Genomic DNA, 23,659 nt, shown 5'->3' with positions numbered 1-23,659 from the left:
AGACCGCTGAAAGAGTGGGCAACGCTGTTGTTGAGCTTAACTCAACATGCAATAAAAAGATCAAAGTTCACTATGTAGCAAGCAGGTCTCTGGTCACCTGTGCAGGTGCTGCGGATGATGCAGTGGTCAATGATGGGGCTGCAGTTGACTGTGATTTCCAAACAGTGATGAGCGTTGTGATGTTGAGCTGATTTATCATCAGGATTAAACTGCAACAGAGAACCATCACAAACAGTGAGGTAATGCACCATATCACATATCTTACTAGACATATTCTATACACTAATGCTATATTCTTTCATTTCCTATTAACAACATTTTACCGAAGAAAAGAAACAGAAACATACCTTTATTGTCATGTAGCCTACATATGCATCCTCTGACCCCTCCATAAACACAAACGTTGAATCTCTAGTGTTCTCAATGATGACTTTATCTGCTACTTTTCCCGGAGCTGTAAAACCATACGTGCGATTAATGTTTACCGCATACTCAAGGAAATCGGTCCTGATCTGGTACAAAAGTCAACATGAAATCAAATTCGACCACAGTTACTTCCTTAATATGCATCAGATTCATCAGTGCACATTATTCTGGGGCTGGGTATTGCTTAGGTTTGAACGATTTGGTAAAAAAATCGAATTGCGATTATTTAGAAAAATACTGCGATTGATTTGGACTGCAAAGTTAATAGATGATCACAGAAATATATACTTGTATAATAATAACAATAATAATAGTACTGTAATAATCATTATAGTTATCATGACTTCAATACTTGCAATTATTATACAATAGCACATTTCTTTAATAAATTTTAAACTTGTATGCGGCGGCATTGCTATGCAATCCTCAAGCCTTTATTTTGGCTGAAGCTTTTATTTTGACAGAAAACTAAAGGAAATCCTTTAGTAGTTGAGTTGACAATAGCCTTTTAATGCAGTGAAACTTATAGCGGCCAAGCTTATTTGGAATTTTGCATATGTGCAATTAATACATCTAGAGCGCTGCAATTATAACATGCTCAACGATCTTTAGATCTCTACACTGAATCGAACTCGAGCACGACTGATAACTCAGAGCATGAGAGGTGTGTGTATCAAGTACAGATCACTCTTGAATCACAGTATCATGCGTCCTATTTATTTATTAATTAAATAAAATAAAGCCTGTGCGGTTTGATAATCGCACCAGGTCATATCGTGATTTCGATTAATCGTTCAGCCCTAGTACTGATATAGATTTCCCAATTGGGGAAGATATTTGGGCATATGTCAATTATAATGTCCATTTTGATTATACTGTATATGAAAGAAATTCTCCCTGAGCTGATGCAGTTACATAGGGGACCTTCTAACTTTGGTACATTATGAAAATATTGATATCACAAATTTTATCATTAGTCTTTCAACATTTTGCTTTGAATTTTTTTTACAAAAACATGTAATCCATTAATGTCTTGAAATTGCACATTACATTGCATTGCATTTCTTTTGTTATGCATGTATTGTTTTTTATTTATTAATATTTACAAGTATTTACATTGATATGTAGAACAAGAGCAAAAACGGTACTGTCCCTTTAAGAATATCGGTTCAGCGAGCATCTGTTTTTTGGTTGAGCACTATGTGTGATAAGAATTAAATGTTTATATTTTGTTGTTTTTGATCAACAACTGGCCAAAAAACAGAAATTATATGAAAAGAGATATTATTATAATTTGGTTGCATATGCGAGTGATTTAAAAAAATCGATATGGTTTACGCGGAGATTGTGATACATCGAAAACTCTATTTTTATCAACCCCACATTTTTTTTAAGAAAAAAATAATTATTTGCAATTTTTCATTAAAATGTAATAACTTGCTCCACCTCTGAAATGACGTTCCTTTTCGACTGACATCAACAAGCCCTCTTATTTTTTAACCCCTCCTCTCCAAACACCTATTTCCATTCAATTTTGTGTTTTTAATTATCTTTTTGCTCATAATGTGTCACTTGGAAATCACATTATGACAGTAAAAATGGCTTGTGAATGCAGTTTCATGTTGACTTTATATCTTTCACATGACACAGTGAGCTCATACCAGCTCCTATCATTGTGATTGGTGACTCGATGTAGATCCATTCATCTGTGTAGATCCCAGAGTGAACAAATATCAAACCGTCAAAATGGGCTTCCTGAACCCCTCCCAGAGCATCCTCGATGGTGTCGTAATACTGAGGAAAGAATCAAAACATATGTACATAAATCTGATCGAATGCACCATTTCAACCCATAGTACAATTTAAACACAGTCACACCTGATCGCACATCAAGTGAATTATATAATTAAATATTATGCCAAGATGCTTGGCAAACGTACACATCCTACAGTTAGTCTAATGAACTATATTGCTTGGAAGAAATGTTTATTATGATCATTATTATACATAAATGTAATCATTTAATAAACATTAGCATGTTTAATCATAATACCGTTCTTTATAAATTTTCCACATTTAAAGGGTTAGTTCACCCAAACATTTTAATTCTCTCATTTACTTGCCCTCATCCCATCCCAGATGTGTATGACCTTCTTTCATCTGCTGAACGCAAATGAAGATTTGTAGAACATCTCTGCTCTGTAGGTCCATACAATGCACGTGAATGGTGACCAAAACTCTGAAGCTCCAAAAAGCACATATAGCCATTATAAAAGTAATCCATACAACTCCAGTGGTTAAATTAATGTCTTCGGAAGCAAAACACTAGGTGTAAGAAATAGATCACTAAAAATGTTCGCTTCCAGCCAGCTTGAGGCTTGTACGTTGATGAGGGTGGAGTTCAAAGTTCCTCTCGTGTGACTTAAGCTAAGACTAAGAGCAGAAGTGCAGTGTTGTTTACAAGCATAGATAATCGTACATAGATGCCTCATTCGGTTGGTTTGGATATGTCAACTGAGGCGCCATCTTTGAATGCTAGTGAACGGAGGAGATGCCTCAGACAGAGCTCCTTAGACCACTGCATATACTGCTTTTGTATGGAAACTGTACCGTGGTCCATAGAAACAGCTGCTAATAAGGGATCTACATATGAATATCTATGCAGAGGAGGCTTACGCGTTTAAGTCACGCGAGAGGCAGCTTGAACTTCACCTCGTCAACGAGCTGGACGTAAGCAAGCATTTTTAGTAAAAAAAAAGTATTACATATTTCTCTATATCTTACACACACCTAGCGTTTCGCTTCAGAAGACATTAATTAACCCACTGAAGTCGTATGGATTGCTTTTCTGATGGCTAAATGTGCTTTTTGGAGCTTAAAAAATCTGGCACCCATTCACTTGTATTATATGGACCTACAGCTGAAATATTCTTCCAAAAATCTTTGTTTGTGTTCTGCAGAAGAAAGAAAGCCATACACATCTGGGATAGCATGAGGGTGAGTAAATGATGAGAGAATTTTCATTTTTGGGTGAACTATCCCTTTAAGTCACAATGCCTAACACCACCCATAATCTATTTATGAACCATATAATCCTTCTGAATCATGAATGCAAAGCATTTAGATTATAAAAACATATGCAAGAGACTCAGAACTCACCAGCATGTTCTCTCGTCCCTTATATCTGGCTGGGTTACTGTAGAAATGTTCTGCAAAGCCTGGTTTCACGTGAGCACCTTTATACTGCAACCACAAAGGTCATAAATCAGTCAGGATTTTGCTCTCATAAACCTCACTAATGAAACTTAATGATACACTGACAACAACATCGACACTGCCCTATTTTTCACATTACAGCACCATCTGATCATTTACTGGTTTGGGGGGAGGGGAGGACAACATCACAGATTCTAAGAATTGCTTTGTGACAACACAATCATTTATTACAATGTTGACATATCTACCGCAATTTGTACTGAATTGAGAGACAGTTGCCGATTACCAGCATCTTAAACAACTTTGGCTTTGCTTGCAGTCAAATTATGATTTTAAAACACCATAAAGTATATAAAAGGTGGTGAAAGACATTACCAGTTGCTGAAAGCTCTCTTTCCAGGGGTTGGGCTGCTCATACTCCTCTGGGTTAATCTGAAAGAACTTTCCAGACTCGGGGTGCATCATGGGACGTGTGTACTCAAAAACCTCCATATAAAGTCTCTTCCTGCAGAGCAGACAAGAAGAATCGAAATCATTGACACTTAAAGTACAATGGTGGTACCATAGTGCAGATATGGTATCAGATGGTAATACCAAAGAACACATTAATTTTATCATCAAATTATTGTTTTTTTACTTGTCCTTTAATTTATTCAACTGATATCATTATTTCCAATGTAATGAGGAACTCACCAGAGGATGGGGTCATTGGCCAGTTCACTAAAGCGCTTGCACACACATGCGGCTCGACAAAGGTCCTGCTCCAACAGGTACGAGAAGATCTTTAAAACCACCTCATCAGGAAGCTTCACCTGCAAGTACTGCTCTGCTGGAGTGACTGCAACAGAACAGAACTAGTGTTAATCAAAACATACAAACTTAATCGAGTCTTTATATTTCATAAAACACCTTTCTATTACCAGACAGATCTTGTAATTTTCCAGACACTCTGGCACGTTTAGCCCGATGCCCAAAGTTTTCTGTCGTTGATGTGGAAGCACCCTTTAAAACAAAAACAAATCTTCACTCTCAGTTTCTTGTAACACCACATGAAATACATTCATGCTAAATCTGATTTAAGTGAGAAAACTGCTGTAGTTTTTCCAAATGGCCTAAATGAATATTTCAGACGAAGCATTAAATTAAAAAGAATGGCTTTAAAGTGATTTAAGGTGACTGAAAACTTTTATTCATACTGGACATCTAAAGATAAAAATAAAGTTTGATGCTGCATACCTCCATGTTGGTCTTTGTTGGACACGTTGTTCTCTTCGGTAACAGAGATTTTCTTCGAAGTTGGTACGGACTATTCTGAGCTCCTTGACCGGACTCTTCTGCGACCATCTCGGCAGGAACTTCCTCATCTGTGTGAGAATCAAGGCACATTATGTGTCATTGCAATAGTCCAATACTAGTAGGGCCGGGTATTGATACAGATTTCCAGATTCGATTCTGATTCACAAGCTCTCGATTAGATTCGATATAGATATTTCAGTTAATGTCATGTCCCTTTTGCTTGCATATGAAAGGCATTCTCTTGCAGCTAATGCTGTAAATTACACAGGGGACCATCTAACTAGATACATTACGAAAATATTCAAATCAACCAAATCAACACCTAAATATAACTTTTTCAGCAGCATGAAGGTGGTTTAAAGGTCTCACCCAGTAGCACATTATGCCAAAGTTAAAAGAAATCCCAGGAGGTGATTGAAATACATCAGTCTGGGAAGGGTTACAAAGATATTTCAAAGGCTCTGGGACTCCAAAAGAACCCCAGTGAGAGCTATAATCTCCAAATGGAGAAAACTTGGCACAGTAGTTAACCTTCCCAGAAGTGCCTGACCTTCCAAAATTCCTCCAAAAGCAGTGACAACTCATCCGGGAAGTCACAAAAAAGCCAAGGACAGCATCCAAGGAACTACAGGCCTCTCTTGCATCAATAAAGGTCACTGTTCATGACTCCACTATCAGAAAGACACTGGGCAAAAATGCCATCCATGGAAGAGTGGCGAGGCGAAAGACACAGCTAACCCAGAAGAACATTAATGCTCATCTGAATTTTGCCAAAACACACATTGATGATCCTCAAACCTTTTGGGAGAATGTTCTGTGGACTGATGAGTTGAAAGTGGAACTGTTTGGAAGACAGAAGTCCCGTTACATCTGGAGTAAATCAAACTCAGAATTCCACAAAAAGATCATCATACCTGCGGTCAAGCATGGTGGTGGTAGTGTGATGGTGTGGGGATGCTTTGTTTCTTCAGGGCGACTTGCAATAATTGAGGTAAACATGAATTCTGCTCTCTACCAGAAAATCCTAAAGAAGAACGTCCCGTCATCAGTCCGTGAGTTCAACCTAAACTGGATTATGCAACAAGATAATGATCCAAAGCATAGGAGAAATTCCACCTCTGAATGGCCCAAAAGAAACAAAATTCAAGTTTTTGGAGTGGCCTAGACAAAGTCCTGACTTGAACCCAATTGAGATGCTGTGGCAGGACATTTAACGGGCAGTTCATGCTCGAAAACCCGCCAATATGGCTGAACTAGAGCAACCAGCTATTAAGTTTAAGGGGGTATTTCTTTTTCAAATCGGTGATATAGGTGTTGGATAACTTTATTGCTTCAATAAAAATATAGGCATATATACACTACCGGTCAAATGTTTTGAAACACTTATTCTTTATTATAATTATTTTTTTCCTTCACATTTTAGAACAATAGTAAAGTCATCAAAACTATGGGATAACATAAATGGAACTATGGGAATTATGCTGTGACTAAAGAAAACTGTGTTATATTTTAGCATCTTCAAAGCAGTCACCCATGCCTAGAGTTTGCTGACATGTACTCTTGACATTTTCTCAACTAACTTCTCGTGGTATCACCCTGGGATGCCTTTTAAACAGTACTGAAGGAGTTCCCATCTATGTTGGGCACTTATTGGCTGCTTTTCTTTATTATTTGGTCCAAGTCAGCATTTTCAAAAACGTACGTTTTTTTTACTTAAATATTAGTTTTATAATGAAATAAATTAATATGGTGGCACAATTACATTTTTGTCTACAAAACTAATTTCAAACATTTAAGCATACGCCTTCAGATCAAAAGATTTTTAAGATCATGAGAAACATTTCAGTTAAGTGTTTCAAAACTGTTGACAGGTAGCGTGTATATAAAGTGCATCCAGAAGGTATTCACAGCGCTTCACTTTTTCCACATTTTGTTATGTTACAGCCTTATTCCAAAATGGATTAAATTCATTATTTTCCTCAAAATTCTACAAACAATACCCCATAATGACAACATGAAAGAAGTTTGTTTGAAATCTTTGCAAATTTATTAAAAATAAAAAACGAAAAGTATTCACAGCCTTTGCCATGACACTCAAAATTGAGCTCAGGTGCATCCTGTTTCCACTGATCATCCTTGAGATGTTTCTACAACTTGATTGGAGTCCAACTGTGGTAAATTCAGTTTATAGGACATGATTTGGAAAGGCACACACCTGTCTATATAAGGTCCCACAGTTAACAGTTCATGTCAGAGCACAAACCAAGCCATAAAGTCCAAGGAATTGTCTGCAGACCTCCGAGACAGGATTGTATCGAGGCACAGATCTGGGGAAGGGTACAGAAGAATTTCTGCAGCATTGAAGGTCACAATGAGCACAGTGGCCTCCATCATCTGTAAATGGAAGAAGTTTGGAACCACCAGGACTCTTCCTACGAGCTGGCCGCCCGGCCAAACTGAGCGATCGGGGGAGAAGGGCCTAAGTCAGGGAGGTGACCAAGAACCCGATGGTCACTGTGACAGAGCTCCAGTGTTTATCTGTAGAGAGAGGAGAACTTTCCAGAAGAACAACCATCTCTGCAGCACTCCACCAATCAGCCCTGTATGGTAGAGTGGCCAGACAGAAGCCACTCCTCAGTTAAAGGCACATGACAGCCCACCTGGAGTTTGCCAACAGGCACCCGAAGGACTCTCAGCCCATGAGAAACACAATTCTCTGGTCTGATGAAACAAAGATTGAACTCTTTGTCCTGAATGGCAAGCGTCATGTCTGGAGGAAACCAGGCACCGCTCATCACCTGGCCAATACCATCCCTACAGTGAAGCATGGTGGTGGCAGCATCATGCTGTGGGGATGATGGTAGGAACTGGGAGACTAGTCAGGATCGAGGGAAAGATGAATGCAGCAATGTACAGAGACATCCTTGATGAAAACCTGCTCCAGAGCACTCTGGACCTCAGACTGGGGCGAAGGTTCATCTTCCAACAGGACAACGACCCCAAGCACACAGCCAAGATAACAAAGGAGTGGCTACGGGACAACTCTGTGAATGTCCTTGACTGGTCCGGACTTGAACCCGATTGAAAATGGCTGTGCACTGACACTCCCCATCCAACCTGATGGAGCTTGAGAGGTCCTGCAAAGAAGAATGGGAGAAACTGCCCAAAAATGTGTGCCAAGCTTGTAGCATCATACACAAAAAAACTTGAGGCTGTAAATGGTGCCAAAGGTGCTTCAACAAAGTATTGAGCAAAGGCTGTGAATACTTATGTACATGTGTTCGTTTTTAATTTTTTATAAATGTGCAAATATTTAAAACAAACTTCGGTAACACTTTAGAATACTGTATCTTACTTAATGCACACTTAACTTCTTTCACATTGTCATTATGGGGTATTGTTTGTAGATTTTTGAGGAAAATAATGAATTTAATCAATTTTGGAATAAGGCTCTAACTTAACAAAATGTGGAAAAAGTGAAGCGCTGTGAATGCACTGTATATATATATTTTAGTTTATTTTTTGTTGTTTTTGATCAAGAACTGACTGTACAGGAAGGGAATTAAGGAGACATTATTCAGAGACAAATGGATTGTGTGGATCTCGTCTTTGGACACATTACACGGAATGACTCAAACCAAACATCTCCTCAAGACCCAGTGAAAGGATCTCGCTGCTGAAAACGTCACCACTAGGGCTGGGACAACGCGTCGACGTCATCGATGCAAAAAATACGTCGACGCAAAATATGTGCGTCGATTCGTCAGACCCAAAACAAAGATGGCGGCGCCGGAGAGTAGTAGCAACACGAGTGGCTCCTCAGACTATCAGAAGTGCAAGGCACTCGTTCCTCTAAAGTATGGGAATTCTTTTAAATTAAAGAAAACAACTCCGTGATATGTCGTCTTTGCAAAATGGAGATGGCCTTCCATTCTAGCACCACGGCAATGCACCAGCATCTGAAGAGGTGCCGCGCGCGCACGCACAAACGCGCACACACAGTATTCTTAAGGTGAAAGGAATGTTGAATTCTGAATGTTTATTTTCATTATTTATTTTTTGTTGGAAAAGCACTTTCTGTATTAGCTTAAAGCCCCCAAGTTTACATTGGTTACTATATTCTTTCAATTGCTCTAAACAAGTATTTTGGGTGACCTTTTTATTTTTTTATTGAATGCTAGACATCAAGTTGTTGTTATTTTAGTCTGAAAGAATAATTACAAGATGCACTTTTTCAGTAAGCTAGGACTACGTGTTTTCAAGGCTTCAAGGTTTTATTGAATGCTACCTCTTGACTAAGAATGCATTACTTTGCACTTGTATAGTCTTTTATTTTGGAATTTTAAGAGCAATAAACATATATTGCAATGTTAAGGAATTCATTTTTTTTTCATTCAGATATGTAAATCAACATGTATAAATTGCTATTAGTCAATTAATGGGGAGATAATCGAAATCGAATCGGACTGGAAAAATGAATCGTTAGATTAATCGATGCATCAAAAAATAATCGCTAGATTAATCGTTTAAAAAATAATCGTTTATCCCAGCCCTATTCACCACTATACTACACAATCACTGTGTGAATGAAATCTAAACATTTACCGGCCAGTTGCCCGATATATACATTTTAGCCACAAAGCATGAAATTTGGTTGCAAATGGAAGTGATTTCCTCTCATTGTTGTAGAGGGTTGTGCACAGAGTAAAATATCGAGCTTGGGATTTAAGAACTGATATTGAGATTAAAATAAATATAATTAGCATACTATACTATATATAGTATACTATACTAGTTAGTAAAATGTTAGTATACTAATGCCAATGTACATGCATACTTCATACCTAAAAATACTTTTTAATGGCTTTGCCATTGCAGCACTTTTTATAGTAGCGTGCGAATTGAGATACAATCCAATGGCTAGAATAACACTTACATACGACCAGTGGAAATTGGAATACGCTGACAAAATCCCAGAGGCTTTTCCAACATAGAGAATAGCCTCAGCAAGTTGTGTTTCAACACCAGTATAAAGATTGTGTAATTAGAAATAATGAAAAACAGCTTGTAACCTACTAAATCTATTCCCAGGGTCTTGCCTCAACCTCCCAATATGTATTCAAACACATGGAAGTCACCATATGTTGGTGATATAATCAATATTTGCATAATAGTCTCAGCTCTCGTGTTTTTCCATTTTCCTGCTCAGATGAAATTCCCTCGAGTCTGTTGTCGGAGACCAATAATCTCAGTGAAAGTGGCGATAGGTGCTCAAATGAGAGCCACTTCAATAATTCAAACCTAATGAAAGCTCTGGAACACAGCGGTCCTTGTGTTCACGTAATTCCCTGATATAAACGCTCAGATCCATATAAGGAGGGACGACTCTGACAGTGGCTTTTAAAGGAATAGTTCACTCAATGGTGTCATTAGATGACGACCTTCATGTCGTTCCAAAGCTTTTTTTAAGAAACACAAAAGATGTAAGGCACAATGTCCAGGGTGCTCGAAAATCGTATGGAGAACGAAAAGATATTGAGAATAAAATCTGTCTATGACTCTTGCACTGTCTTCAGTCTTCTGAAGCCATACGGTGGCTTTTAGTGAGGAACAGACTGAAATTTAAGTTTCATTCAAAACATTTAAAATTACAGCCTCAGACATGTTGCATCAGATTCTATTTATTTGGGTGTTTTTTCAAATTCGGGCACTTTCAGCACTTTGAATTATAATGCTAAAACATTTTATTTACAATGTCCAACAAGAGTGTATGCATCATGTATGCATCACAGGAACCTTTGACATTTTTGACATTTTCTTCTGAAAGTCATGAAATTTCCAGCACATCGTTATCTTGCTAATTTCACAGCTAACATTTTATGCGTCCTAATTTTCACACTTTTTGTGCAATTTGGCTAAATTTAATCTTGATTAAAAATTACGCCCAATAAACATATTCTGCTCAAAAGAGATATATTCCTTGAATTTCTTTGTTTTCTTCAAACATCTCATATTTTACCTCAAGCATGCTCTTCACTTTAACAAGTACACTAACTTTTGAAAACACTTGATTTGGGTTGAAATTGTTTGGTGTAAATGAAGCCACAACTGTGGGACAGTCATTATACTGAAATGTTTTGTTTATTTCACTCTGTGTTTAGTTTATCATAGTTTTAAACATGTAATACTGTGTATTTTTAAAAAGGAAATTTCATAGTTTAATATTGAGTCTGGGTCAAGGCAAAAACAGTCAAATCTGTACATACAAGGCGTTTGAACAGAACAAAAATAAACAACGAAGGTCTGATAACAAAAAGAAAAAAGCTGAAATCTGTTTGTTTTAATAATAAAAAAAAAAAAAATCAACCCCAGGGACATGAAAGTGCCCACAGTTAAAGAAGCACCAATATAAGTTCACACGTGTCTCATCACAAATCACCATGTGACATGTTTGATTGCTTTTCTTTGAACACAAGCGCAAATGAGATTTGAGAGCTACAACAAAGGAAATCCTGTGTTTCAGTGAATACTAACATATATTTTGTCGCTTCCTCACACAAAGCTACTTTATGACTTCAAAAGTTCTGAAATATAGTGCACAAGTCGTAAAGACCACTTTTTTAAACTTTCAGGCAGGGTCTAAAAATGTTGCCTAGTTCTGAGTATAAACAGTATTTTTTTGTTCCGGTTCCAGGATTTAATATGACACTACTTTGTGCTAAAGGTGCTATATATATATTTAAACAAGCAATGCATGAAAACAAAAAAGCATTTAAGCTCAAGCGAAGAAAAAGAAACCGCTAAAGAAGTAAATGTACAGGACGACTATAAACCCTCGCCATATAATAGTTATCATGTTTATATTGTATCTCATGTCATGTTTTCGCACATGCTCGGTAAACTATACTCATTTATACACACCAGTTTAAATGATGAAATGTCCCTCAGCTAGCATAGTCCTTCTCGGATGCCATGTTTGTTGTTTACAGAAGCGCCGCGGGGATTCCGTTGCTACGGAGATGCTGCTTTCTGACGAATTGCATATATACGAGAGTAAATTGTACACCGCTTCTCCAGTGCATTTAAACAGGAACACAGCTTTCTCACAGTAACCCGCTTTTCTGGTGTCCATCTGAACATACTGACAGAACGGTTTTCTCAACACATGTGATCAACTTGTGTCCACACTCACCAGCACCACCCAGTGCATTCTGTTATAACTGCCAGTTTTAGGTTGTGTGTTCAGGATTTAACATCTCACTGTACATATGGACAGGAAAGCAAAACTATGCAAAATTCGAATAGTATTTTTGACTAATCTAATAAGTATTGCAGAACGAATATTCGACTACTCGTGCACATCCCAACTTTTGGTAAAACAAGCTCAAAATTAGGCACTTACCTCAAAACAAAAGCAAAAACAAGAGATTAAATTTTTTCCCATGTGGGAAAAATTAATCTAAACTAGCATACTAATAGTAGCCTATTCTTACTATTAAGTACATCCCCAATCTTTTTTTATTTTTCAAATATTGATTTGGCCACCTAAATGTAATATTTAGCCTAAATCTCTCTCTCCCGCATGCACGCACACATTGCGTTAGCGTGTTTGGACTAAACTAGGGATGTAGACGATTAACTGGTTGACAATTAAAAGCATTTAAAAGCAATGTTTACACTCTGGAACAATTGAATGGGATTTGTTCCCTTTTTTGTTCTGCAAAATTTTTTGTTCCTTGAACCATTTTCAGTCCCTGCTTTTAGGGTGCTTTTTGTCCAGTTTGGACCTAGCTGCCCCTGATCACTGAATCATTTCATTCTATATAAAGCATGCATCTGCAATATTCTCCAAAACATGTCCTTTTGTGTCCCACTGAGGAAAAGATGCAACATAAATTTGAGTCTGGCTGAACTCTCCCATTAATAACATATTGAGATTTCATCAAGGCACTGTACGACACATGCTGCTGAAACAGTTGTTAAGCACAGGAGGGGCTGTAACCTCCACTAACAAACACAACCCTGATCTCCTCAGCAGCTGTGATGACCGAAGCAGGTGACACCAAAAGTGGGGTCGACGGTAACCGAGGTCAGAAGCAGAGGTTGAACTGGGCTGCCATGACACCAGTCTGGGGTGAATTAGCCATGTGGCATCCCTTTGATAGTAGCCCTGAAACCCGAGACAGTGCCGACCCGCTGCTGCAGCCCAAACACATACCAGATTTCCACATGAGACTCCTGTAGGTCGAACTCGACCTCATCAAATAGAAACATTAGATTCCTTTCATACTGCTGAAACACAATGCTGACACATAAAAAAAGGTAATCTAATCCACTAGGGGAGTAAATCGCATGTTACATCACAAAATGATTTTATATCGATTCTCTTAGCCAACGATTTGATGTATGGCGATACCTCAAAGTCTGCCACGATATCAATTCAGGGGCCTGTGATGAATATTAGGATATTATGAGTCTATTTTATACAATCAATTACATTTATAATCTCATAAAAATGCAACCAAAATATTATTTGAATACATATTTTAACAACTCTCTGAAAAGTGCAAATCCAGTATCCACACTACAAAACTAAATAAGCATACCCACCCACATACCTGAGATCAGAGATGATCTTATTATCAGTTTAAGAGGTTAATTATGCCAGTGGAAGGCATGGTACAAGTGTATGTGTGCACATGATCAGGATGGTACCACCTCTGCCTCATTTTGAGCCAGGAAAACCCCTGCATAATCTCCATATATAAACTGTAATACAGATGTTGACTTTGTGAACATCTAAGTGAATTTAACATAATTTTAACATAAATTATGTATGCAAATAAATTGTATAGTTTAGTATTTGTTAGGTAAATCAGACAACAACAAAAAAAACTGCACAAATTTTGAGCTTTTAAATAATTAAAGAAAGTGAAATAATATTTGTTTAAAAAAAAAATCCTAATTTCGGTACAATCACACTGTTAGTGTGTGGGGTCAAAACTGACCCCAAATACCTTTAAAGTAAAATATAAACAAAGAGAATACAAAGGGTTAAGCAAGACAAGTGCCAGAATATACAAAGAAAATAATACTATTTATTGTGTTGCCATGGCATCTGGAATCCCTTCAAAAATATATAATTTTATATTTAATCAACAGTGTTCTGACATTAAACAATTTTGACAATTGTTTTTTAACAATTGACAATTTAAAGACGCACGTCTAGCGCATGTCTACATAGAAAAATAATTGGAAAACTGTGTGGATGGATGCAAAGGTGTTCGGTGTGAACAGCCCCTTAAGTGATTGTCATTGGCCTTTGCGTCTTGCTCTCTTATCAGCCAATGGCCACTAAAGTGCTTTATCAGCCATCGGTGCATGTCTACCGACAACAATTGCTTCTACGTGATGCTGAATCCACACCATGTCAGTATAGATTTTGATTCATTGATTTCATTAAGTGTTGTATATTGGCCAGTGGACAAAGAAGTGGATGTAACGGCTCACATCCAGACTACCAAAACAGCTTGTTACTGTGTTCTTTTGACAGAAAACAAAGGAATCACATTAAAGGAAATGTTCACCCAAAAATGAATATTCTGACATCATTTGCTCTCCCTCATGTCATTTCAAACCTGCATGACTGTTTTTCTACTGTGGGACACAAAAGTAGATTTTGTTTTTTGGTAAACTATCCCTTTAAACACCCATCATCACAATCTCAAGCAAGCAGCAAATGCATCAATTAATCTCAAATAATTTCCTCTAATGGGGCTTTTCCACTGCACGGTACAGCTCAACTCGACTCGACTCTGGTCGCTTTTTGGGGGTTTTCCACCGTGGATAGTACCTGGTACTCTTTTTAGTACCACCTCGGTCGAGGTTCCAAGCGAGCCGATACTAAATGTGACGTCAAAACCCTGCAGATCACTGATTGGTCAGAGAGAATCATCACTACCAGCGTCATTTGTGTCACGGGACATCAACCCGCTAATTTTAAAGTTAGCTATAGCGATAGCAGTATCATTTGTTCACGCGTCATTCGAATTGTAAAAAGAAACGGCTGTGCGCAAAATCACGCCGTGGTCAATAAACGAGGTGCAGACGTTCCTCTAGTTAGTAGCCGAGGAGAGGATCCAACGAGAGCTGGATGGGATGACGCAACTTTGACGATCAGTCTATAATCCCACCCACGTTTACGCGGCACTAAACAGTGCAGTGGAAAAGCAAGCTCAGAAAAGTAAAGCGAGAAGAGTCGAGTTGAACCGTAACGTCCTTTTGCAATTCTTAAAAGACAATCTTGAATTACACATTTCTAGATTATATACACATGCCATTTGTTTCAGTAGCAAACATGACATAACATTGTGATGACACAGAACAAGCCAAAATCTAGAGGTAAAGCATGGGTATCATTTAGGTCTCTTATGTCCGCCTGGTTCAAATATTCACCACTATCAGCTTGAACACCACCAGCATTGAATATGGTGTGATTAAAGGTACCTCTGAGGAATAGAAAGCAGCAAATGTTGAAAGTCATAGTCAAATCACTCATGACCAACCAAACACCATTTCAAGTAAACAAAGTTATTTTTATTTGTACAGCGCTTTTCACAATCCACATCGTTTCAAAGCAGCTACACGTACACAAATACATCAACTTAACAGCTAGACTGCCTTGATCTCCAAACATACTGCAATTCAACTTGGTCGTAATGGGACCCGCTCTTTATAGCTCTAAGCTCATCGTGGGTGGATGTTATTAATAAGCTTTATAATCTGTAGCGACTGCAGTTTACCTTCAGGTGAGTAGGAGGCCATTCTGCACAGAGGATCTTCAGCGAATAAGACACAAACGCTGCGCTGTTGCTCTGGTAGCATCATGGGCTCTCCAGGGCTACTAGTCCAGTAACCACTACAAACACTGTGTCCCACCAACTGGTGCAACACAACAGCATGCTGACTTCAAACACAGATCCACACTCAGGAGATCCAGACATAAACAGACAACTTAAAACTGTTTGACTTCTGTGATGAATTAATATATCAAGTCATCAGTTATCAAGTCATGTCAGTAGGGCTGGGTATGGATACAGACTTCCCAATTTGATTCGATATTGATCCACAAGCTTTCAATTCGATTCCAATGCGATTTAGTTTGTGTGTGATTCATTTGGGTATATTTCAGTAACAATATCCATTTTGCTTACATATGAAAGAAATTCACTCTCTGCTAATGCTGTAAATTAAACAGGGAACCTTTTAACCTGGTATATTATGAAAATATTAATAAAACAAAATTTAACAACAGGACCCAAACTATGCAGTTCAATTACCATTTATAGTAACTATCACAACCAAAACTGAAGAGAAATCAAAATGATTTGAATTTATAGTAAGTGTAATCGATCATGATCGCCAAGGAGACTGCTGTCAAGATTTATAGTAAAAAAGGAATTACATTTTGGTCTAATCTCACCCAAAACCAATTGGATCGCTTTAGAAGATATCGATGTATACACTGGAGTTGTATGGATTACTTGTATGCTGCCTTTATGTGCTTTTTAGACCTTCAAAGTTCTAGTCACCATTCACTTGCATAGTATGGACCTACAGAACTGAAATATTATTCTAAAAATCTTTATTTGTGTTCTGCAGAAGAAAGAAAGTCATACACCAGGGCTGGAAATTCATTTCTGAAAATTAGGGTGAATTACCCCCCTACACGGCTAATATGGGGGGGCAAATAAAACTTGTCTGAAATGACCTAAATGTTATGCGGGGCTATTTTTCTCAATTACTGTATAGGTCAGATGGAACCAGGGTCAATATTTCATTTCCAGCTGCATTTTTTACCTTTTCAAGGGCAAATTTTGATTCATACACTAAAAGTGGTTAATGTAAAATTATAATTGTATCAGTAATAATGTTTTATTTCACAGAGGCTATTTATCCAGATATTATTGACTAATATTATTGACTGAATTGTAGCATTTGGTTACATTATGTTTTGTGTTCTCTCAGACCTGATTAACTTAATAAATAAAAAACATCCATCCCTCCCACACTTTTGGCTTCTAGCTGTTGAGGAGGCTTTTCAAACAGAGAGATGCATAAGGGAGATGAACCGATGGGCAGGAAAGAAGGCTATAGCACAGTGAGTGACAGTGTTACTTCCAAGGACAATATATGTCATGTAATTTAGGATGACACCGAACTGCTGCGGAGTGTGAGAAGTGAGTGCCGTTTGTGTGCGTGCGTTTATGGCACAAGCATCCGCCACTGTCTGACTGCAACATCTGAACATTGGACAACACAAAACAAATTATATTCAGCGAAAATTCCACTGAAGATCGCGATGTACTCATGTTATTAATAAAACAACAAGAACTCTTTGGCGGGGACATTTTTGCCCAGAGCCCCCATTCATTTCCGACCCTGGATGGAGAGATGTAACAGGTGTTTAAGTGTCTCTCTTCATCATGCAGCTGGTACACAAAGCCTTTTTGCTATTTCTGCCTTTCTTGTCAAAAGTGCTGCATTATGAATATTGATGACCAAGATATCAAAGGCGGCAAAACTTTAGATTGCTCCAATGTCACGCTGGCAATGTTAACAGCTTTGCTAATTATTAACAGGAGCGATGGTTTTATCGTGTCGCTCGCTAACGTAGATGCAGTATAACACCATTTGCATGTAGAATTAACAGGTTTAGAAAAGTTTATACGTATTGAACATCTGAAGGTCACTAAATATGGGACAAAGGCCTCCTTTACTGCGTGCACTTATGCAGAGTTTACACTACACGACTTTAAGCCTGATTTTCGCTCGCCTACAGTTTGGTGGTGATCGCCGACAAAAGCCTGAAATCCTGGCCAAATCGGAGCTCGCTCCCTTGAGCGACAATTGCAATGTATGAAATATCAAAGACACGATTTGAGAGGATCGCCGACGCGTCGCCGATGTCTGCGAGATATCAAGAATGTTAAATATCTGGAACAGTCGGCGATTCCAAATCATGCAGTGTGAAATATGTTTTGACTGAATACAACATACATACAATAAAAAACATACACATCATATTCTGAAATGATCATGCATTTGTTTTCGTATCTCGTATCACTTCTCGCATTGTGAAACGTAATGGAGTCCAGGCAGAGCTGTCGGGGGGATTCGTCAACAGTGAAATGTCTTGTAATGTGTTCACCCATGTCACAGATTCCTCGTGTAATTTGAAAACGCTACAACAATATGATAAGAGAGACAGTTGTGTAATATGAATAGTACCACGATCCGACATCTTTGAACGTCGTGTAGCGTAGGAGGCATTAATCTAAACAGCTGAACGTGAGAGGGAGAGGATTTACTCGCACATCTTCTGGAGTTACAGTTTGATACATATACAAGTTTATTGATTTGATGTGTTTATCGGTCTCTATTGGTTTAATAATTCGCAGCTGCACTGTAAAGTTAATATAAAAGGAGTGCAAGAATTTCCCACGCTATGAATGTGGAACTTGCGAGGTTTATTCAAATTGTGCGCTATACCTTCAATCCTGGAAAATTTCAGGCCCCGATACACATCCAGGATAGCATGAGGGTGAGTAAATGATGAGAGAATTTTCATTTTTGGGTGAACGATCCATTTAAAGCAGAAGTGGGGAACGTCAGGCCTCAGGGCCGTATAAGGCCCGCGAGACCATTTTATTTATTTTTTAAATAATTTGAAAAGCAAAAAAAGGCCTTGATTCAATTAACTGCAAAAAAAAAAAAAAATGCAATTAAAATAATGATTACAAATCATTTTAAATTATAACGATGCAAAATATTAGATAACAGACAGACCTTTTAAGTGCTATTTCTTGGTCCGTGCGCACATAACGGAATGCGTTTGCTAATTTCAACCCACAATCAGAAATAATTCCGTAAATACTCGAATGGCCCTTAATGGGAAAGAGGTTCCCCACCCTCTGCTTTAAAGGCAAGTTGCTATAAATACATTTATAACACCTTAGCTAAATAATAACAAATCAGCTTTAAAGGTAATGCGATCGCAAAAACGCACCGATAAATGTTCAAACAGACCACGTTTTGGCCAAGCGCTCGCATTTGCGTACGTGTAATAATAATAATTCCTTACATTTATGTAGCGCTTTTCTAGGCACTCAAAGCGCTTTACATAGTTTAGGGGGAATCTCCTCAACCACCACCAGTGTGCAGCATCCACCTGGATATGGCCACAGCAGCCATAGTGCGCCAGAACGCCCACCACACACCAGCTATCGGTGGACAGGAGAGAGTAGAGTGATGTAGCCAATTCAGGGATGGAGATTAATACGAGGCCATGATAGATAGGGACCAATGGGGGGAATTTGGCCAGGACACCGGGGTTACACCCCTACTCTTTACAAGAAGTGTCCTGGGATTTTTAATGACCACAGAGAGTCAGAACCTCGGTTTAACATCTAATCTGAAAGACGGTGTTTTTTTTACAGTATAGTGTCCCCGCCACTATACTGGGGGCATTAGGACCCACACAGACCGTAGGGTGAGCACCACCTGCTGGCCTCCCTAATACCACTTCCAGTGTACTTAAAGTACAAGTACGTAAAGTACATTGCCGGTATTACACCTGCATAACAGTACTTGTGTTTGTTTATTAGTTATTATGGCTAATTTGATAACCTACTAATCTAGTTTAAACGTTATTTAAATCCGCTGCGTAAAATTTTACCCCACTTTCAGTGCAGAAAATGTGAAAAACCACTTCCATGTGCCAAGCGGGGCAATGAAGAGCCCAAGCAGGCAAATCCCACTGAACTTACTGACTAGAAGGTATCTGACTTAAGCCTGTGAGCGTTATTGACACAAAATTGAGCTTAATTGTTCCATTACAGGAGTAATTCATCCGTAAGCTCATTACAACGTACACAAACAGCAAGCTGGACATGTCTGTGTGACCTTTGACATTTCTTAAAGGAACAGTTCCGCTGAAAATGAAGATCTTATCATTGTTTACTCCCCCTCATGTCGTTCCTAACCCATATGACTAACTTTCTTCCAGAAAGTTCACCAGAATGCTAACGATTTTTTTTGTGAGAGCAACAACCCAAAATTGAACCCTTTATCACATAAAATCTTGAATACAGCCCAGGATAAATGCAATTTATGAGCTTTTCAGCAAATAGCGACTCAAATTTCAGTCTGTTCCTCATGCAAAGCTACCGAGTGGCCAAAAGGATTTTGGTTTCTTGACATTTCTTGAGCTTCAGTCCCCATTTACTGTTGTTATATGGAAGCAGCAGTTTGGACACTGCTAAACATCTCCTTGTGTGTTCACAGAAGAAAGGAAGTCCTACAGGTTTGGAACATCATGGGGGTAAGTAGCCTAAATGATGACAGAATTTGAATGTCTGGGTGCAAAACGAGCAGTGACTAAACACAATGCACCTTCACAGTTACAGCCAATTCTTAATCCTATTCTGGACCATCCTGTTTTAAAGCTTTGCAGTTTTGACCCAGTTTCCGTTTGAAAGATACGTTTCAACTTATTTTAAAACATTCCCTTGCAGTGCCTCCTTTGAGCTTTCCAAATACAAAATGTGTGCCAGACTCACCTAATGTGCCAAGCGAAACTTACTGTAGCATCATTCCCATTATTCACAAACCCAAAATAAGTGTCTGGGGTGAACTGCAGCATGCCACAAATGCAATAAACATATTTTGCAAAAACATCTCCAAATAAAGGTAATATTAAAATAAACCAAAAGAAGGAATCTTCCACAGATAACTTACAGATTGAGTTTTGAGATCTAATTCACCTAGTTTTTGTTTTCCAAGAGTTATTAAGAGGTACATTTTTAGCTGCCCTATTAATCACCTGAATGTTTTGGAAGTATATCAGTAAGATATGGTTGTTACTTTGGATAAAAGTATCTCTTAAATGGAAAATGAATAACAACTATTATTACACGGCTCTCTGGAATACTTGATTCTGATTGGCCAATGGCGCCATCTAGTGGTCTGACATTTCTCAGTAACAACTGCACATCCACGAATCAGACTGCTCATCCGGCTATTGCGAGCCATTTTTCCTGCTTCTCGAATCACTGTGCAATCTCTAAATTGAACTATTTGGCAAGTAGTCTTGTAATAAGATGCAAAATGAACTGCCAGACGTTCATTAATCGCACAATTTACATTAACGCATTTGGCAGACGCTTTTATCCAAAGCGACTTACAGTGCACTTATTACAGGGACAATCCCCCCGGAGCAACCTGGAGTTAAGTGCCTTGCTCAAGGACACAATGGTGGTGACTGTGAGGATTGAACCAGCAACCTTGTGATTACCATTTATGTACTTTAGCCCACTGCCGCCACCATCACAATAAACCCTGACATGTGATCAGGATCCCGATGCGATATAACAGAGGCTGATATTTCTGATATATCACTTCAGACTATTTTCCTGAGTAAGCGAATACTTTTGCAGGTTTTGATGGTGCAGAGAATCACTTTCATGCATACAAATACAAAATTACATTTGCAATGCAACTAAACAATAGCACCATCAGCTTGCTATATGCATTTTATAACATTTTCATAAGGTGAAAGCAGCCATTCGCTTAAATTCCCATAGCTGTGCACAGAGATGTCCATCAAGTTTAGTTTAGCCCCATGACTACGCACCAATTACACAGTCAAGATATGGTTCATACAACTAGCTCTTAAGTTTGATTACCTGCAACCCAAACAAGCGGTCCCGTTGTTAGATTTGCATGCCAAATTAGCTTACTGTTAAGCTTGTGGTTGTCCGACCAAAAGGTCAAGAGGTGCGAAAGAATTTGGACAACATTTGTAAACACTCGTGCATCGGATGTCAACCAATTGGATGGTTAACCAACATGACAACGCTGTAGCCCGCTCAATTTGTCATAGCCATACAAGCCAACACTGACTATGTTAAACGTAAAGCAAGCATATATAGAACATACAGCTTGACCTCATAAGTGTGAATAATTGTGTATGACTTCTAACTGTAAATCAGAGGGGTTCATAACCCAACAAACCAGAACTGTCTGATGCTGATGATACAGTAAACAAGTCATTACAAAGCATTAATCCCTAATTAATTACCCAACTAAAGCAAACAAAACCCCAACAACTCAAACTATGCACTGAGGGTGTCAAGTTTACAATCACTGACACACCTGACAAATTAAACCATATAGAAGATATCAAGGCTTTGAAGGACTGTGGTGGTACCAAGGTACCATATCAGATGGTAATTCCATACCATGGTATTTACAAGGGCCTCCAAATTACCTCAAAGGACACTAAGGTACCACCAAGACATGCGTCCACCTGGTACCATACCCTAAAAACAAGGCATGATGATTACTACATTAATATACCATGGCATTTACATGTTACACGCCAAGGCTCTAAAAAAAATACCATGTTACATATTAAAAACATGCAAGTGTTATGGTACTGAATGATTATAATGGTATTTAAATGGTAAACGAATGTGTTTCACAAAATCCCATTGTACTACCATAATACAGGTTCACAAAAACATGGTATTACTGTGGTACTTTTTAGTACTGCTTTGCTAAGTATATAAAATACTAGATTCCATAAAATAGTCTTATTAAGTAGTTTAATCTCTATTTTAATGTCCAAAAGCGCTGACAGAGATATTCATATGGATTTATGTGACATGTATGATATTTTTTGTTGGGCTAGCTGCTGTGCTGCTAACATAACAAATATGAAACCACAGATATTTAATCTTCAACATAACAGAAAGTGAAATAACACGATAAACAAGGTTTACAGCAGACAAGAGGGCAGTTCATGCCCAGCTGAACAAAGCGCGGCCTACAGGGAGATCAGAAGCCTCGGGGTTTCCTGACGCATGAGAATTAACATAAATAACCCCGAAAGGCACAAATCACAACACGAAGACAACAGGAATCGTCATATTTACTCTTAACGCGAATCGTTTTCAGTTTAGTGTGTGTTCGAGAAATACTCACCTCTTTCTGCGTTGTTTCTGTCAGGCGGCACCGGGCGCGGCCTCGACACTCGCCGGGGTCTACGGTTGGTCGCTCTGACGGAGTTCATTTGACGGGTTTCTGGTTAAAACACACACCGCTGCAGCCCGTTCCTTTTGGATCTTTACACGGTTGTGGGTTCAGAAAATGTAAATAAACGCCTAACGTGCATTGCACTGGGAATCGGCTCGGTCTGGGCTCCGAGGAAGCGGTTTTTACTCTGCAAACGCTCCGGTCTGATAGCTACGATTACGATTTTCAGTGGCAGGAGGAGCCATTTACACACACATACACACATACAGTTCCATTACTCACCACATGGTGCCGCCATACACCAATAGCACCATTACACATACAGTTCCATTACTCACCACACGATGCCGCCATAAACCAATAGCACCAACTTGTCTCCTTTCACTTACAAAACAGTGCCATGGTATTTTGGAAAAGGTACCATAATAATTCCATGTTTTGGACATGGTAGTGCCACGTTATTTCTTGGAGTACCATGTAAATACCATGATATGTGAAAATGAAAAACAAAATGTCCTCACAAGCACCAGAAATATCATGATCCTACCCAGTGTTGGGTGTAACGCATTACTAAGTAATTAATTACTGTAATTCAATAACTTTTTCATTTGGGGAAAAAGTAAAG

At 38.5% G+C, this 23,659-nt stretch overlaps 1 protein-coding gene across 1 annotated transcript in view; it reads right to left on the bottom strand.

Moving 5' to 3' along the window:
- The window catches only part of LOC127617487 (F-box only protein 11-like), a 41,290-nt gene extending 18,016 nt beyond the window's left edge, over nucleotides 1-23,274 (bottom strand). Inside the window, exons 1-9 of the mRNA XM_052089464.1 lie at nucleotides 22,984-23,274; nucleotides 4,879-5,006; nucleotides 4,563-4,644; nucleotides 4,336-4,480; nucleotides 4,018-4,147; nucleotides 3,586-3,669; nucleotides 2,088-2,220; nucleotides 348-454; nucleotides 98-209 (exon numbers count right to left, since the gene is read on the bottom strand). Coding sequence (XP_051945424.1) covers nucleotides 98-209; nucleotides 348-454; nucleotides 2,088-2,220; nucleotides 3,586-3,669; nucleotides 4,018-4,147; nucleotides 4,336-4,480; nucleotides 4,563-4,644; nucleotides 4,879-5,006; nucleotides 22,984-23,071 — 1,009 coding nt within the window. The 5' untranslated portion in view covers nucleotides 23,072-23,274. The remainder of the gene's footprint in view (nucleotides 1-97; nucleotides 210-347; nucleotides 455-2,087; nucleotides 2,221-3,585; nucleotides 3,670-4,017; nucleotides 4,148-4,335; nucleotides 4,481-4,562; nucleotides 4,645-4,878; nucleotides 5,007-22,983) is intronic.
- Between the last annotated feature and the right edge of the window lie 385 nt (nucleotides 23,275-23,659).

This window comes from Xyrauchen texanus, chromosome 24 (genome assembly GCF_025860055.1).
Source record: "Xyrauchen texanus isolate HMW12.3.18 chromosome 24, RBS_HiC_50CHRs, whole genome shotgun sequence".
Taxonomy (NCBI): domain Eukaryota; kingdom Metazoa; phylum Chordata; class Actinopteri; order Cypriniformes; family Catostomidae; genus Xyrauchen; species Xyrauchen texanus.
This window is presented reverse-complemented; position numbering and strand designations above follow the sequence as displayed.